The sequence below is a fragment of the Schistosoma haematobium genome, chromosome ZW, assembly GCF_000699445.3.
Source record: "Schistosoma haematobium chromosome ZW, whole genome shotgun sequence".
NCBI classification, from domain to species: domain Eukaryota; kingdom Metazoa; phylum Platyhelminthes; class Trematoda; order Strigeidida; family Schistosomatidae; genus Schistosoma; species Schistosoma haematobium.
Window position 1 is genome coordinate 28,810,630 of NC_067195.1, and position 15,890 is coordinate 28,826,519.

The following is a 15,890-nucleotide window of genomic DNA, read 5'->3' on the forward strand; positions in this document are numbered from 1 at the left end:
TTCCAAACTCGGTATGTTAATTCCTGCAATTAATCGATCTCTCAGTTGCACATGAAGTTGATCACCGAAATTACACTTGGCAGCTTGTTTCTGTAATTCAAGGATGAATTCCCGAACCTTTTGGTCATTTTGACGAACCATCTTATGAAACTTCGCCCTTTCACGGCATTCAAAACTGGTGCATTTTACATGACTTAACAATAGCTCTTTAAGAGTTGCATAAGGGAGTGAGATAGGTTTTTCTGGATATGCCAAAGTTTTTAATAAGCTGTACGCTTCTCTCCCAATGAATGTCAGAAAATGTGCCACAATCTTCTCACCTTTAACATCTTTCTTGGTCATGCTCCAAATTTCGAACCTTTCCAAATAATCCTCAAAAGCTTCAGGAGTTGAATGAATATCCAACTTTTCCATTGCAGGTTCCATCACGACGCCAATATAGTATTCTAATTGTCGTATGAATTAGGAATTCCAGGATTAACGCAATTGAATTAAGAAGACACAGGCACCAACGAATGTACTGTATTTAGAATTCGAAATCAAACATTCAACCAGTACAAAGGTATCATTAGTCCATTCAAACACCACAGCAATGCAATCTAATATCTTTCTGCTTAGCAATGTGATAGCTTCTGGTTCTATCAAACTTACTTCCGTGTAACAAAAGCATTCAATTGTATCCAAGTAATATTAATCCCAAAGAATCTATACATTTCACAAAGAGTAGAGCACACGAATGCCTAGATGACCCACAATAAAGTTTTGTAGGAGCCCGAAACCATGCTTCACTTTCAAGAAGCGAGGTGCAAAAGACTAAGTAGCTTACACGAGCTCGCGACGAAGATATTGGGTATTGAATAGCGCACATTCTAAACTTTTCGTTACGGAGAAGTGTTTTTCAACCGATGGTATTTTCCTCTCTTATTTTGCAGATTTAAATGTTTGATAGACTAACGAGAGCGTAATAGAGGCATCGAAATGCAAACCAGAGGTCTTGGACAACACAGAGAAAATGGATTGTGATCAGAATACTCAGTTGTCAATGGTCGTAAATATACCGACTCCTCCTGGTCCTCAATGCTACTGGTTTGTGGCTTTCATTCATATTATAATGTTTCAGCATGTCGCCACGTGATTTTAGTAGACCGGATTTTCAGTGCAGTGTTTGTTATAAATGGTTCCATCTTGAATGTATAGCATTCAACATAGGGTTTGTCCACATTTTCAGTAAAATAGTCTCTTTTTTGAAGAAAGGCGTTACCTTTCCTAACAGCTTACCATTTCATGTGTAAGAAGTGCAACCCGATCGGGGAAGAAGTATTTTCCAGAAAGCAGGCGAATTTTACAGTTATGTGTCAAACGGCTCTTGCCAACTTGATGTTGAAGCATGGAGGGCGTTTGTACTTCATGGAAATGAAGGAACTCATCCCCTTTTTAGAGGAGTACTGGGAAGAACTTACAACACAGCCAAGAAGGTCCAATAATTCTTGGTATCCAAATATCCACAAAACTTTGGTTTGTTATGGTTGTTTATCTATTACCACAGACTAGTAGTGATGTATTCAAGACGGTAGAAACTTCAGATGGTCTTTGTGTATGTCTGTCGAACACTGTAAGTATCTTTTTTCAAAATTTATTGTGTCATATGTATACTATCTAGTGAAGCTTCCTCAACATCTTGGTGGAATTAACTACTAATACTTTGGTCACAGTATGACCACGAAACCATCTTAATACATTGTGCTTAACCACTTTTCTGGTTGTACAGGTCTCCAAGTCTCTCTGTACATTTATAGACTTAGCCATTGCTCTTAAGGAGGTGACGTAGATTTGTCAGCAGAAAGATTGAAGACATTTAGTGGATCATAGAAACGTAACTTGCAGATCCACAACTTGAAATAAACAGCCTACTTTACAAAGTTCACTGTTCCAACTATTTTCGACAGTATGGTAGAAATAAATGTTTTAGACACATTTAGTAGTAAATGCACTGTACCGACTTTCCTCAAATGTTGTGGGTAAGATTTAGTTCAAGATTGCTGAAACAGTTCTCCATACATTTATCAAAAGATCCAATGAGTTTAGTGACCAGAATGTCGCTATCATCTCTTAAAAAACTAATGGGTTGGTGGTTAGAGAAATAACGTGGTCCCATTTGGTGAGCGGTCATCGTTTTCCCTGAAGAGTAACTTTCATCTGTTGGTAACAACATGCAAGTAATTTCGAGGTCAGACTGTTTGCGCTCAGTGATGATTACTCCGTTGATATAATTATGGTTAGCACATCTTTTACCAACGTCATCCTAGTGGCTTCCACACTGCACATTATATACCGGAAATGTAGCTGTGTAGAAGAAAACGGAGTCAATCGGTTGATGACATGAGATGCTAAAACGAAAGATGGCTATATAGGACTGGGGTGTATCGGTACCTCGCGATCCTTCAGTTAAAATTCAATAACTCATTGAGTTTGGTGACTGAAGTGGCTATCAGACATTGTTCGGAATAGAAGCCTATAATGAACCTCTTTTCGCTCTCTGTCACTTTTCACATATGAATCAAATGAATCTTTTGGGTGAATGAGATTCATTTTAATTATATTTCAGACAAATTTATATCTTTTACTTAGTGCCATTTTTGCTCATTTACTGATCAATCATATAGTCATCTCTTTCTTTACAATATTATATAATTTTTGTATGGCATATTCTCCTATTGTCTTATTGTATCAAAATATTTATGCATTATAAACAGTACATAGATAAAAGGTTGTCGACTTCCAACAGACAGGTCGTAGGTATGAATCCCATATCAACTACTTCGTTTTAGCAGTATTACTAACCGTCATACAATATGGTTCAAAGTAGACTTAATAAATTTTTATTTGCTTGATGCTTTACTTTACTTGTTATTAAAAGCACCTAGTAAATCTACAGCAACCAATTTCCCTTGCTTTAAGTGTAGTGTCTGACCTCAGGAGTACTCATTGGGTGATTTCATTGCAGACATACAGTATTGCGAAAACAGTTAATTTCAACCTACGTGTTTTCCTTTAGTTGGTGACTTGTGACTTGAGAGTAAAAGCAAACTGCGTATAGTCTTTCCGTCTTTTGGTAAACAGTATCATTAGTACTATAGGCGCCATTTGGTCTTGTCATAACCTGAGATCTTGCGATTGCGAAGTTCCTGCTCTAACTTTTACCCAATGCATACATGCTATTATTAGAAACTCTTAATAATCGTAGTTTGTTCGTTTAAGTACATAATTTACCTAAAATGTACCAGAGTTCGGTATCAAACTGTATCTTTGTTCGGTTAAGTAGATCCATCTGTTTTGGCCATGGCAGATTAAGCATATTTTAAACTTTGGCTATTTAGTCTTCTCTAGAAGAAATTAGGAATATTCAGTTTGTAAGCCTATAAAGACTATAAAGGTAAGTTTTTTGGAAGTGACACATTCACTAACGCTGCTTACATATAGACCAAATTTATGTTTTAGCAGTTTAATCAATTTGTTTCATTTGTATGTTTCTAGGATCTTACCAAGATTGGTCCAAGTTATGATCGATTTCGTGCTCTCACAAGTCAACTTCGGACAAATATTACTAAACTAGGAGTTCCTTCTGCTAACATACCAAACAGTGTGTCACAGACCCAACCATCTATATCAGGTTCCGTTTCTGATGCACTTGACCAATCATCAAATCTTACTTCCTCTAATAATCAGTTGCCTTTCACCAATGAAGCCGATGGCATAGATGTGCCTGTTTGGCGTAAACGCAAATCTCCTGGCAGTGGGTTATCTGGTGGGATGGGAAACTTTTACAATGGTTCTTCAGTGATATCTACTGTTCCAGGTGGATCATCAGAAAGTGCAGCACTTGGTACTGTGACTAATGCTGATGTCCCAGGGTTCCCTGGTACTAGAACTGCTGCCTCATCAAATGGTGATGTAAATAATGGATTATCCAGTGGTCTTGTACGTTCAACTCGTCGGGCCACTTCGGCATCTGTTCTGGGTGGGACCACACCCTTAAGTGGAACTTCAGGTTCTGATGAAGGACGTGCAAAGTTAAATTCTTTAGGCTTCCCGATTGATCATGCACTAAATAAGGAAGGTTATCGGTAAGTTTATTGTTCTGGATATACTCTCAACGTTTGTTTGTAGTTAAACTTTGAAACAACCCACCACTGTTCTAAATTTTACAATTAAGGCATTTAAGACATTATGGAAAATATATTTATCATGAAGTTCTTTTAGGCCCATCTCTAATTACCAGAGTAGAAAAATATAGACGTTTTGTAGACGGCAGTAAACTCTAGTGTATTGAAGTAGTCGCCCTGTAGTATCTTTTGGATGCTTAGTTCCAAAACTGTTTATTATATATCTTCCTTTATTACCTAGAAGTTCTCACATTTTGTTGCCAATACTTCTTCACTTAACTCACTATTTACAGAATGCACCAATTAATTCTTAAGTTATGGTTCAACATTTCGTCTCCACAAGTAACAAAACGACTAGGCCAACGTACCATTTGATTTTGTAGTAAGTCGTCTAAAGTTGCTATACGTCTTAACAACATAAAAGCACAACACTTAGGAAAGTAAGTAAAAGTAACAAAATTAAGTGAGAACGGGATGAATGTCTGAGTATTACGAAACATGTACTATTGGGACAGGCTTCTGGGAGGGTATAAAGAGCTAATTACGAACTCAACTACCATGCAATAAAACTAAGAGATGTACACATTCATAGATAATGTCACGAAATGACTAAGTAAACAACCATCAGAAGCCAGAAAGCGTTGGACAACTGTTTCATCCTAGCTTGGGACTACAACAATTCATATATATATATATATATATATATATATATATATATATATATATATATATATATATATATAGTTACATACTATTTCGTTTGATTCCACCAAGACAAAACAATGGTGTTGTTAGCTCTGATGCAGTAGGTATTGCCCATAGTCAGTTATTCCAAACGTTTCCTGATGCTTTTTCTTATGGAACTTGGAATCATCTTGCTTACTTCTAACAACACTTTCTGTGTGTAGACGCTTTTTTACAAGTATCTTATTATTTCACTTCCGAATCCCAACCCATCAAGATTTAGGTTATTTAAATGTCTACCAGACCCAGATTAGTGGGTAACATGTATATTAGCGCTTTTTCAGGAAATGAAATGTCTACGATTAAACTAGCTAGTGTGAAGTTAATAATGATATAAACTCTTTTTTCATCATGAGCTATCACGCTGCATACCTTTCTGCAGTTTAATTAAGTAAAAGCCATGCAAATAAAGGTTACCACCTGATTTCGTTTATTTACAATCTCAATCAGCTTTCATTCATCTCTTAAATAAATGCGACTCATCTATCAAGTACATGTTTATAAAGTGGGGTTTGAACAAGTTTGTGTGATATATATTCCACCGTACTGTACATCTCGTAATTATTTGGTTTAAAAATTTTTTAGTTACATTTTGGTGGAACCGGATAAACATGCCTCCGGTCGGGAGCAGTGGGACGAATGCGAGTTTACAGCTGGGAAACCCATACCTGGTCTTTTTTATCGTGTGTTTTTATGCTCACAAGTAGTTTTATCTTTGAGTGATCGGGGTAAGCTTAATGTTACCGTAAAATACTTAAACAAACTCTTCAAATAACTTTTGTCTCAGATGAAATCTGGGTTTTCCAATTTTTTCTTGTAGTAGTTTGCCTAGAATATTGTCAGGGTTTTTTTGAAATCTGTTTAGTTTTTTTGGAATGACGTATAAAATCTGAACATTATAAAGCATGAATAATGGTTTCTTAGCTCAGGTTGACTTTTCTTTGGGAGTGTAAAACTGGAGATGTGTTAAAATAAGTCAGTGTACAATATGTTTATTTCGAAAAACGGGTGCATCTCGCCCCCTAAAATAGGTTTTAAGTTGTCATCTACAATTGTTTCCGTAGCTTAAGCACACAGTAATTCCGTAGATTGGTTTTATTTCTTAATTTGACAATACCGCCTCGGTAGACATGATATGACGTAGAGGCCTGTTTAACGTACATGACATTAAAAGCGTAAACCTAGGAGTTCAGTGTATAACAACGTACATTGGTAGATTTTGTACATTACTTGTGGCGCTCGAATTTCACGAGTTCTCGCAAGCTGATTAAGTGTCATTATTTTCCAGTCTGGAAAGGTATTATTTGCTTAACTAACTTTTCTTTTGCTTTAGTTCACTGAATACATTTTTCTGTTAAAAAGTTTTTCAATTATGCTAGCATCTACAACTTAAGTGTTAATTTGTTCTTATTCCAAAGATGTAGATATGTATAATTGAAATGCCTATCAAGTTGTTGAAAATTCCCAGCAATATATCTGATAACTTGTCGGCACAGTTCTATCATTGTTTTTGACAAATATTAATACTTATTTATAAGACTCGAAATCGAAGGAAAACAAATTGTAGTAAGTTGTAACATCATAAACACCAGTAAATTTATTTATTATTCACTTTCATCCAAAGATATTAAGTAGATTTTATAATTAAAGTGTCTTCCCCTTCTTATTTACATGAAAAAAAAGACATTCAAACACTTTTACCTTGGGATGAGTCATTTCATGAATAGTCCAGATAATTAGAAATTCTGTATACATTGAACTTACTAAGTTTTATTATGTATATTGTTTGTCTTCGTTAATAGCAAATCATTTGAAAGTTCACGAATCGCAGTTGTCAGTTACTGGTGAGAAGGGTTATTGTATGGTCCGTGCCACTCATAGCGTTAATTCCGGTACTTGGTACTTCGAAGCAACTATCACAGAGCAACCAGAAGGTTCTGCAACTAGAATCGGTTGGTCTCAAATGTATGGTGAGTTGTCGAATATCTATCATGTTTGATGATAAATGGTCAGTTTCTCAAAAACATAAGTAAATTGGGACGTTAGTTCAATGACATAAGTAATGAACTTCTATCTTCATACGCTTCCATATTAATAAATAAATAAATGCCAACTTATACCTCAAATATTGTATAGAGTTGAGTTTTTACGGTATACAGGTGTATATTGAATGTACTGAATCAAGTGTAAAGCAGGTGAATAGCATTACGTTAACACGAAAATTTCAGATGTACATTACTGATGATTTATTCGTCTGTTATCCTGGTGAGCGTTTTAATGTATGCTTTTAAAACCCAATCAAGTATATGCTATCTGATTAAATGTCGGAATTAATGTAGTATTGGTTGCTAATATTTTTTGGATTAAACGGTTCTGTCAGAGTTAGGTCATTCATAAAGTCTAAGATATTGTGTATATCAAGAGTGCTGTTCTCAGGTATGTCCATTTTTTAAACATCACTTTGGTATAGAAGTCGCTAGGACCAAATCAACAAGAAATATCCAAACCATAAAAAATCAACCTTCAAAAATTGCTACGTATATTGAGTCGTAATATTCAGTTTCGTTAAATATATAGTTCTAGGCTTTATATTTACTTATACAGTATCTCCGTAGAGTGAAGACAGTATTTTGGAGCTGATGACCCAACAGTAGATTGTTGGGTATCATTGGATCAAGCCGGTAAAGACACTACATGTACACAACAATTTAGTTGTACGAAGGTACTCGAAAAATGCCTTTACGTGTTTCATTCGTTTGAATGGTATTATATAATGGTTTCGTATTCGAGAATAGCTTCAGGTTTTCTATGTTTAAGCTACTTGAATTACGTTAAAAGAGCTGGATACATAACCGTATATTTTATTGTCCCAAGTGTTTTACTATCGGGCTTTTAAATAGCATGATACAGAATTAAGACTTTCGTATGCCAATACACTTTTTATCGATATACTTATTCATACTTCCACTATATTTAACCATTTAAATATTCCACTCTGTTTTATACTCGATTTACTTTTTGCTAAACACTTAAATCTTTTTAGCTTATTAGTTTTGATCATTTAGCATTTATTGAATAATTATATTTCAGGCTAGCTGTATTGTAGATGAGTGGTACGTGTATTTATGTACCATTTCCTACAACTAATTACCTTTATTGTCATCTTTATAACTACAGGTAACTTACAAGCACCTTGTGGCTATGATAAGTTTAGTTATTCTTGGCGTTCACGTCTTGGCACCGCATTTCATGAGTCGCGGGGAAAACATTACGCTGATGAAGGTTATAAAAAAGATGATGTTATTGGATGTATGATCTATTTACCTTCAACTACTGGTCCTTTCACATCGTTAGAAAATCAATGTTCAGAGTCTTCTGGACTGTTTAAAACGCCCCAAGCGAATTCATTATCATCTGTGGCTGGCGACATTAAATCCAACTTAAACAATACATCTAGTGGACAGAATATGAATAAATATAAAAATTTATTTTGTACTTCCAATTATCTTCCTGAGACATATAAAGATCGTGTAAGCTGATCTTTTGATTTCAATTCGAATTTTATTATTTTTCAACGTTTTCGAGATTTTGCAATATATTACCACTGAATCATAGTATTATTTGAAGATCAACCTAACGTGATGGCTTCAATGTACCATTGGCTATTAATGATATATCATTAAATCTTTTTAACATTCACATTTTAGCACTGAGTTGGAATAAATGTATAAAATGAGTTTGTTTGTAGGTATGTATAATTAATTGTTGTCGTCTACGAAAACTCTATCAGTCTATGTATTTTTATCACTCTGGATAACCATCACTAATCAGGAAGCGTTGGAAAATTGCTTTGCTTGGGGTTAGGAACTTTCGAAAAAAAGAAAGTGATGTGAGGTATGGAAATCTGGGCTGATGGACATTAGCGGGACGTCCTACGTCTTATACGATTGATTGGTATACCCTTTACTCTGTACAATATCATATACAGGACCTTCAGTTTTTTATGATATTTTACATAAATATTTCTAACTTTCAATTAAGATATCAGTTTCTAAGCTTGCTATGTTCCTATGCGCATATTTCTTTTGATGTATATAATTATCTACATAGTTTATTGTCTGCTCCATTTAAATAATATGGTTAGACGAGGAATGAAATTTCATATAAGTGGTATATCATATAACTGTGTTTACGAAATTAATCCTGATTTCAATAAATGTCATGTAATTTTTGGCTCTTGTTTTTCTCTACTAGCCACTCATCAGATTTCGGAATTCTTTTTACTTTGAGGAGAAGGATGAGCCGACAAAAGCGGAAAAATTACTTCATCCGTTGCCTGGTAGTAAGGTGAGTAAGAAGTGTTTAACCAATGGATTTTTGATTATTATGATACATGTCAGTATTTCGAATTTTCAAATTTGCGACGTTGTGACCTGTTGTATATAAATGTCTTAGTTTTTTTCGAAAACATTTTGTCTACCAAGTTTGTTTAGACATTGATAAATTTGTGAAGTCTAATAAGATAGGTTCCTATTTCAGTGAAAGGTGACAGTTTTAATCTCATTTTACGATATCTCAGATGTTGTTATAATAAGTTTATGAATAGAAATAAGTAAGTGTTACTATAAAAGAGTTTGGGGCAGACTCGTCAACTTACTACTAAGGTATCAGATAGTTATGGATTTTGTACAGTAACAGTGCAAATATCATATCAGAATTATTTAACTAAATGACTATAAATTTATTTCTATATACCCTAGAGTATTCAAGATCTAAACTGGTCTAGTCAGTGTAAACTCTTAAATAGATCTGTATTTCCTAATTCAGTCTCGGGATTTGGTTTTAAGGGTGTCATATTACTGACAGTGAATTAGCCATCAGCGAACAATATATACTGTTAGGCAGAAAGTAAACTGAATTTTCCGACTTGTTAATGAGGATACAGTAATTGTTTTTGAATAAGTGATCAGAATAGTCCACACAAGACATCCAACTTGGCTACGTTGACGATTAAAAACCATTCAGGCATTCATACTGTGATAAAGTGTTCAACGTGGTTAATTAGAGTTAAATGTATATAAGAAAAACCTTTAAGTCATAGAAATTTTCCACCCGGACTTTTTTTCAATTAACATATGGTGGCGATATCTACTATGACTTATATAATTGGTCAACGGGAAAATTTATAGAAAGTGTGTAAAACTTGGCCAGTTATGAGTTAACTAATATTAACCATTTATAATTGCAGATAATCTTGTAGATAATATGCATTAGTTTCCTTCAAATGTTAAACTAGAGTTAACACAGTATAGTCGTACTTCGAAAGTGAGATGGACTCTTGTTTGTTCGTTTTATATTAATTGTTGCTTTCTGATTCTCGTATTACTTCTTTATGTTTATAGACGTGACAACATATTACTAATTTATTTTGATCGAATTCGTAGGGAATTTTATCGTTTTTGTTGGTAACTTAGAAGCGTTATATTTATTTCGTAGCGTTTGTGTATTACACATTCTAGTCAAATAACATCCATGTAATCTAAAAGTATGTTTAAAAATGTTAAAATATCTTATCATGGGTAAACAGATGAAACCAAAACAAGACGTGTTTAAACGGGCATATTTTAGCGTTACTATGGGTTTTATCTTTCAGTCCTTTTCTCATTACTTCTGTAAGTTGTAGGTAAGTGGGAATTCTAAACGATTTAGATCAGTAATACGATTGTTTTTTCTTCATTTTAAGATCATCCAGTGTAGTGAAGTTTTCATTATATCAACGACTAGATTTTTGACAATGTCCACTTTGACTCATTCTTTTTCGTATGTTAGATTTTCTTAGTTAATTATTATATTAACTACTTTATTGTTAGGTTATTCCTTTTTTCAAAAAAAACAGTAGGAATAAATAGTGTTAGTAAAAAAAGTATGCTTGTTGATTAAATTTCACTGCAATCACTTGTCACCATGGATTTTGGCATTACTGTTGTCGTCTCCATGTCTAGATTGTATTTCATTCAGCTCTCCCTGATATTCCATATGATAATTATAGAACATGTGTGTTTAATAATCGTTTTTTGTGTGACAATATGTTTCATTAGACAAACACTGATCTGCGTCCGTTAATAATCGCAAATCCAATATTTTCTCGAAAACATTAATTTCTTGTTGCTGTTGTTCTCAGTTTTCTTAAATAATCCACTAAGACAATTGATTGGATTTCTTTTCACTCTATTAAATGCATAAAAAGGTTCAATTGTTTCTTTCTCTCTGTCCTCCTGAAAATAATTCTCTTTTCTTTCTAAATCTCTAAATCCGTTGTATCTTTTGTCCAGCTGGTTGTTTTTACGGATCACAATTAGTATCGTTCCATTAAGTAGAAAAAATGAAAGTGGGTGGAGAGTTTAATTATTTTTCTTTCTCTTTTATAATACACACTGACAGGTTTTGAAAATAAAACTGTTCATATTGGTGTCATAAATTTTATAGGCAGTTGTATTTGTTTCTTGTCAAGTTCGTATATTTAAATTTTATTTTATTTCCGATTCTGCATTAAGATAAATGTGCACGTTATGACCATGAATTCAAGATTTAGACGTTAGTCTTGTAAACTGAACTATTTGTTTAATATATTACACCACAGTTCTTGTAATTCGGTGGGGCAATTAATTTTTTTCAAGACCGTATTGACACTTTTGTTGGATTCAGTTGTCCTGTGTTGATTGGTCCTGGTAATCTATGGAATTATCGACTATCGTTTATCTGAATCCCAGTGAAGATATACGCTTCTTGATCAACTCGTAACTAAATTCTCTTATTATGAAGTGTTTTACTTAAATTATACACATTCTTACACAGTGATGCTGTAATATACGTTTAGTACAAAAAGTTTTTATTCATACATCCTGGGTTATAAGCGTTTGACGTAATAATAAGTGAATATTTATCTATTTGAGTTTTCGAACTGTTTAATCTGATTTCGGGAATAGTGTGTATGTGTTTGTGTGTGTCTGGGTGTACATTTCTTACATACAATGTATTCTTAGTTTTTAATATATTTTCAGATTACGTTCTACCACAATGGTAAATGTATGGGAGCAGCTTTTACGAATATCTATGCAGGCACTTATTATCCAGCAATATCAATATATAAATCTGCTACTGTTTCTGTCAATTTCGGTCCATATTTTAAATATCCTCCGAGTGACGTAACAGACTGGGAACCGGTAAGTGCTTTGCAAAAATCATTTATTTGATAGCGTCGAAAGAAAGATAGAAAACTTCTTCAATGTGGAACTCTGAAGGTTTAGTATTAAGACGGAGTTGATCTTCATCTGGCATCCCTGGCTCACTTCTAGATAATCACACAAAGCTTTTATCCACCCATTTTCACTATTAAGAAAATAGTTAGTTACCAGTCTGCAATGCATAATTTTGCATGATTGATCCCATCGATTTTTTCTTTCCTTTTTCTATGGTTCCAATTAAAGATTTATCTCATTCACTACAGATTTAATACTTCATTGATTAATTTAACTTTTTAAAAGCTCTTTTACCGTTTACTTTTCGACTAGTTGTATCATACGTGAACGATGATCGTAAATGGGCATAATTGATCAGATATCTATATTGACCATGTAACGTACTAGACTACACCTCTATACTGGTATATTATCCCCTAGTTCAGTAGAAATATAGGTCGTTAAATTTAATGTGTTGAAGTGTCTCGTTAGTCCTTAACCCTCTAGAACTAGTGCAGTTGCTCAGATAACTGAAACTGTTGCTACCATACATCTTTTTACTTCACCCATAAAGTATCGGGTTCCACTTGTTTGTTTCAAATACGTTTGTTAGTATGTGTTATCGTTTTTATCTAAGTGATAAACATCGCGTACGTGTATTGATTCGATTAAATACTATCATTAGTTCAGTATAGGAAAATTCAATAAATTAGTCACTCCACAAAAGAATGTCTTTCTTAATGGTCTTTTCAGTGGTTAGTTGAGTAGTGTAGTAAGAAATCAGTAAAACTTTTGAAGTTTATCGTGTACTTAATAGAATTTTAAGTGATCTGCTATATAATTTTTCAGTGTCTACTTGTTCTTGTTATTAGTAGTTTTTTCTTGTTTTCCCAGATGTCTTCTCGCGTTATAAGCGCTGCTGTTGAACAAACTGTGGCAGATATGATCTGTTTAGTAGAAAAAGACGGATTCATTGAGCGCACAATCAAATCATGTACTCCTCAATTTAATTAACCAAAGGCTTTCAAAAAGTATGAAGATTTAATTCTATCTTAAACTCGTTTGTAAGTGTCAAGAAGTTAATTTTCCTTCTACTAACTCTACATCGTCATCTCTTTCTGGTTAGTGTGTATTCATTGAACCTGTTTTCTATCTGATTATTGCAAACTGAACTATTCAAGCTTAATTGTTGTACTCATTCTAAAGATTTTTTATGCATCTTGTTCATAGAGTTTTTATATTTTCATACGCTGTATATTTATCTATGGGTTTATTTTATTAGGTATCATTATTAATTTAATTCTTCATAATGTTTCTATACCTTTCTATTCACTATACATGTCTATGTATGTGCTTAGGAAAGAGAGAGTACTTGTGAGCTTTGTATCTGTTTGTAATGCTGTTCGATGATGATTATCATCCATCATGGTGTTAATTTTTCAATCTTCATTTCTGTGTCTTCTTTTTTCAAAGTAAAACAGTAATAAATATATATTTATGTACCATTTATGTCGTTCCTTCAAGTAAAAATTACCGGGTCGGTTTTAAAAGAATACAGACTAAAAAATTCCATCTTGTTAGATGATAAACGTATATAGGTCTAGAATATTAGTGATGGTTAAAAGAATTTTAATAATGTAGAAGTATCTGAATCCCTTTAATATTGAATGGTAAATATTTTATATTGAAGAATATAGATTTTTTACATTTGGTTTATTTGCTAAAAAATTGGTAGTCCTCGTAACATTCTAAATGTTAGTAATTCCAACCTAAAAAACCTATTGTGATGAAGATCACACAGGTAGTAATGGCAAATATTTCGGCTTTGTTTTTCTGTTTTCAGTCTTTCAGGTTAGCGTTCCTGTTTTCGTGTTTATAGAAATCTCATGGAATTCGTCTCATTTATTATTATATATTTACAAATCCCTACCTTTAGTGGTTACTTCAGTTTATTTGCGGACCTTGTCAACTTGATGATAAATCTTTTGGCTTCATTTTTTTAAACGTTTCCCTGATTTCCCTATACTCCATTAGGATAAATAGACGATCCCCTAAGTTTTTGATTCGAGTTTTCTCATCATCTCATCCTCATATGCAAAGCATTGTTGCTGCCATTACAGCTACGTAGTGGTTACTTTTACAAATTTTGTATGAATTATTAGCATTATAATTAATTAGTATTGCAAGTCTTGCTTATCATACCGGTGAACAGTAAAAGCGTCATAAAACTTAGCATCACTCTTAGTATCTCTAAAATGAGAGGCTGATCAATTGCGGTCATAAACATCGATGGGAAGATACAAACAAACAATACAAAATGTATCTATAAAATGTGTATCATTTAGCTTCAGTTCATGTCAAAAGTGTTCCCATTAACTTCTATATAGATGCAACTAATGAACTGATAGAACGAAATCCCTATCCTATCACGTCGTATGTACCAGTTGTTACACTTTGAAAAATTATTTGTCGGCATTCGTTAATTTAAAGTGATAAAATGACATGACAGTCAGATGTTAAATGTTATTGATCTTTTTACCAAACCTTATTTTAACTACTGATTTATTATTTGACAGTCAATTTGTAGTATTATCTGGATAGTATCTCTGTTGATATGATTTGACCAGTAGATCAATTGTTTTCTTTTAGAAAATTCAAGGGGTTAAAATTTGTAGTTTAGATTATCCAGCATTTACGTATTGATATTTGCTAGTCAAATAATTATGAAGTATCAATCATTTCGGTTTGTTAAAATCTCCTTTGTGTTACCAGTGCATTCTGACCGTGTAGTTAATTCCCTAATACAGAAGCACTGAGAAATGTAATTAGAACGATCCAGAATAGGTGCATTTAAATTCATATCATTTTGTTACATATTTTCTGTGGTGTTAAATCATAAACGTGCATTTTATTTATTTGTTTATTTGAACACAAAAATATTGGTACAAGAGGGCACCAAATATGTATGCGCCACACAAAACAATGAGAATTCGAAAAGAAAACAAAGGTGAGGAGCGCACAAAAAACAATAACGAGCAGACTAGTGTAAGGTAGTGGAACCAAAATAATAATAATAATAATGGGGAAAAAGGAAGGGTACAACCAGAAGAAATCCTTTAGTTAAGGAAGATACAACTACTTTTTATGAAAAAAGTAAAAGAAGGTTACAGCAGGATCGCCACTGGCTTCTATTCTGAGCCATATGTGATAACGTCTCTAACCACTATGTCGCACCATCTCTCGGAACCCAGCCAGGGAGTAGTGCTGCACCAACAAAACTCAGCCCTTTGCAGCTTTCTTTTATACCACAACACCATGTCGTAGACTGACCACCTTTCCACTTTATTCCAACCAGCCCCAGCGTCGTCAAATAGTGCACGACGTGGAATTCTCTGAGACGACATTCGTAGAACATGTCCAAGCCACCGAAGTCGTTGTTTCAAGATAGTGACACCAATTGAATTATCGTCGCTACGCCCGAACACACGATGCCGAACCTCTGCACTACTAACATGGTGTTGCCACTGGATGTCGGCAATCCTTCGGAGATAACGATGATCGAACACAGAGAGTCGTCTGACATCCTCGACTCGGAGAGGCCAGGTCTCACAAGCCTAGAGCAGAACTGCTCTCACCGACGCGTTGTAGATCCGACCTTTTACAGCCATACTAACATCACGAAGGCGCCAAAGATGGCCCAGATTGGCATAAGCCGCTCTGGCTTTCGTTATACGTGCATTGATCT

The 15,890-nt window shown here is 34.0% G+C and overlaps 1 protein-coding gene across 3 annotated transcripts; it reads left to right on the plus strand.

The window, feature by feature from the left end:
* The first annotated feature begins 803 nt into the window (after positions 1–803).
* Positions 804–15,032, plus strand: ASH2L_2 (Set1/Ash2 histone methyltransferase complex subunit ASH2). Of its 3 annotated transcripts, XM_051210947.1 has the most exons (12): positions 804–908; positions 950–1,086; positions 1,121–1,210; positions 1,251–1,515; positions 1,547–1,612; positions 3,535–4,124; positions 5,493–5,635; positions 6,710–6,877; positions 8,085–8,437; positions 9,162–9,254; positions 11,969–12,130; positions 13,040–15,032. In XM_051210947.1, the coding sequence occupies exons 1-12, from the start codon at positions 906–908 to the stop codon at positions 13,157–13,159; spliced, it is 2,190 nt and encodes a 729-aa protein (XP_051070972.1). In that variant the 5' UTR covers positions 804–905; the 3' UTR covers positions 13,160–15,032. The 3 variants fall into 3 exon arrangements, with proteins under 3 accessions (XP_051070972.1, XP_051070971.1, XP_051070973.1); XM_051210949.1 differs by having other exon boundaries at positions 863–908; positions 950–1,210; positions 1,251–1,612; XM_051210948.1 differs by lacking the exons at positions 5,493–5,635; positions 6,710–6,877; positions 8,085–8,437; ... (1 more) ...; positions 11,969–12,130; positions 13,040–15,032 and having other exon boundaries at positions 1,255–1,515; positions 3,535–4,834.
* Positions 15,033–15,890: the final 858 nt, after the last annotated feature.

Coding starts and splice junctions, on each gene's coding strand:
- ASH2L_2 (XM_051210947.1), top strand. Junction 5,636..6,709: donor TTTATCTTTGAGTGATCGGG/GTAAGCTTAATG, acceptor CTTCGTTAATAG/CAAATCATTTGAAAGTTCAC. Junction 12,131..13,039: donor ACGTAACAGACTGGGAACCG/GTAAGTGCTTTG, acceptor TTGTTTTCCCAG/ATGTCTTCTCGCGTTATAAG.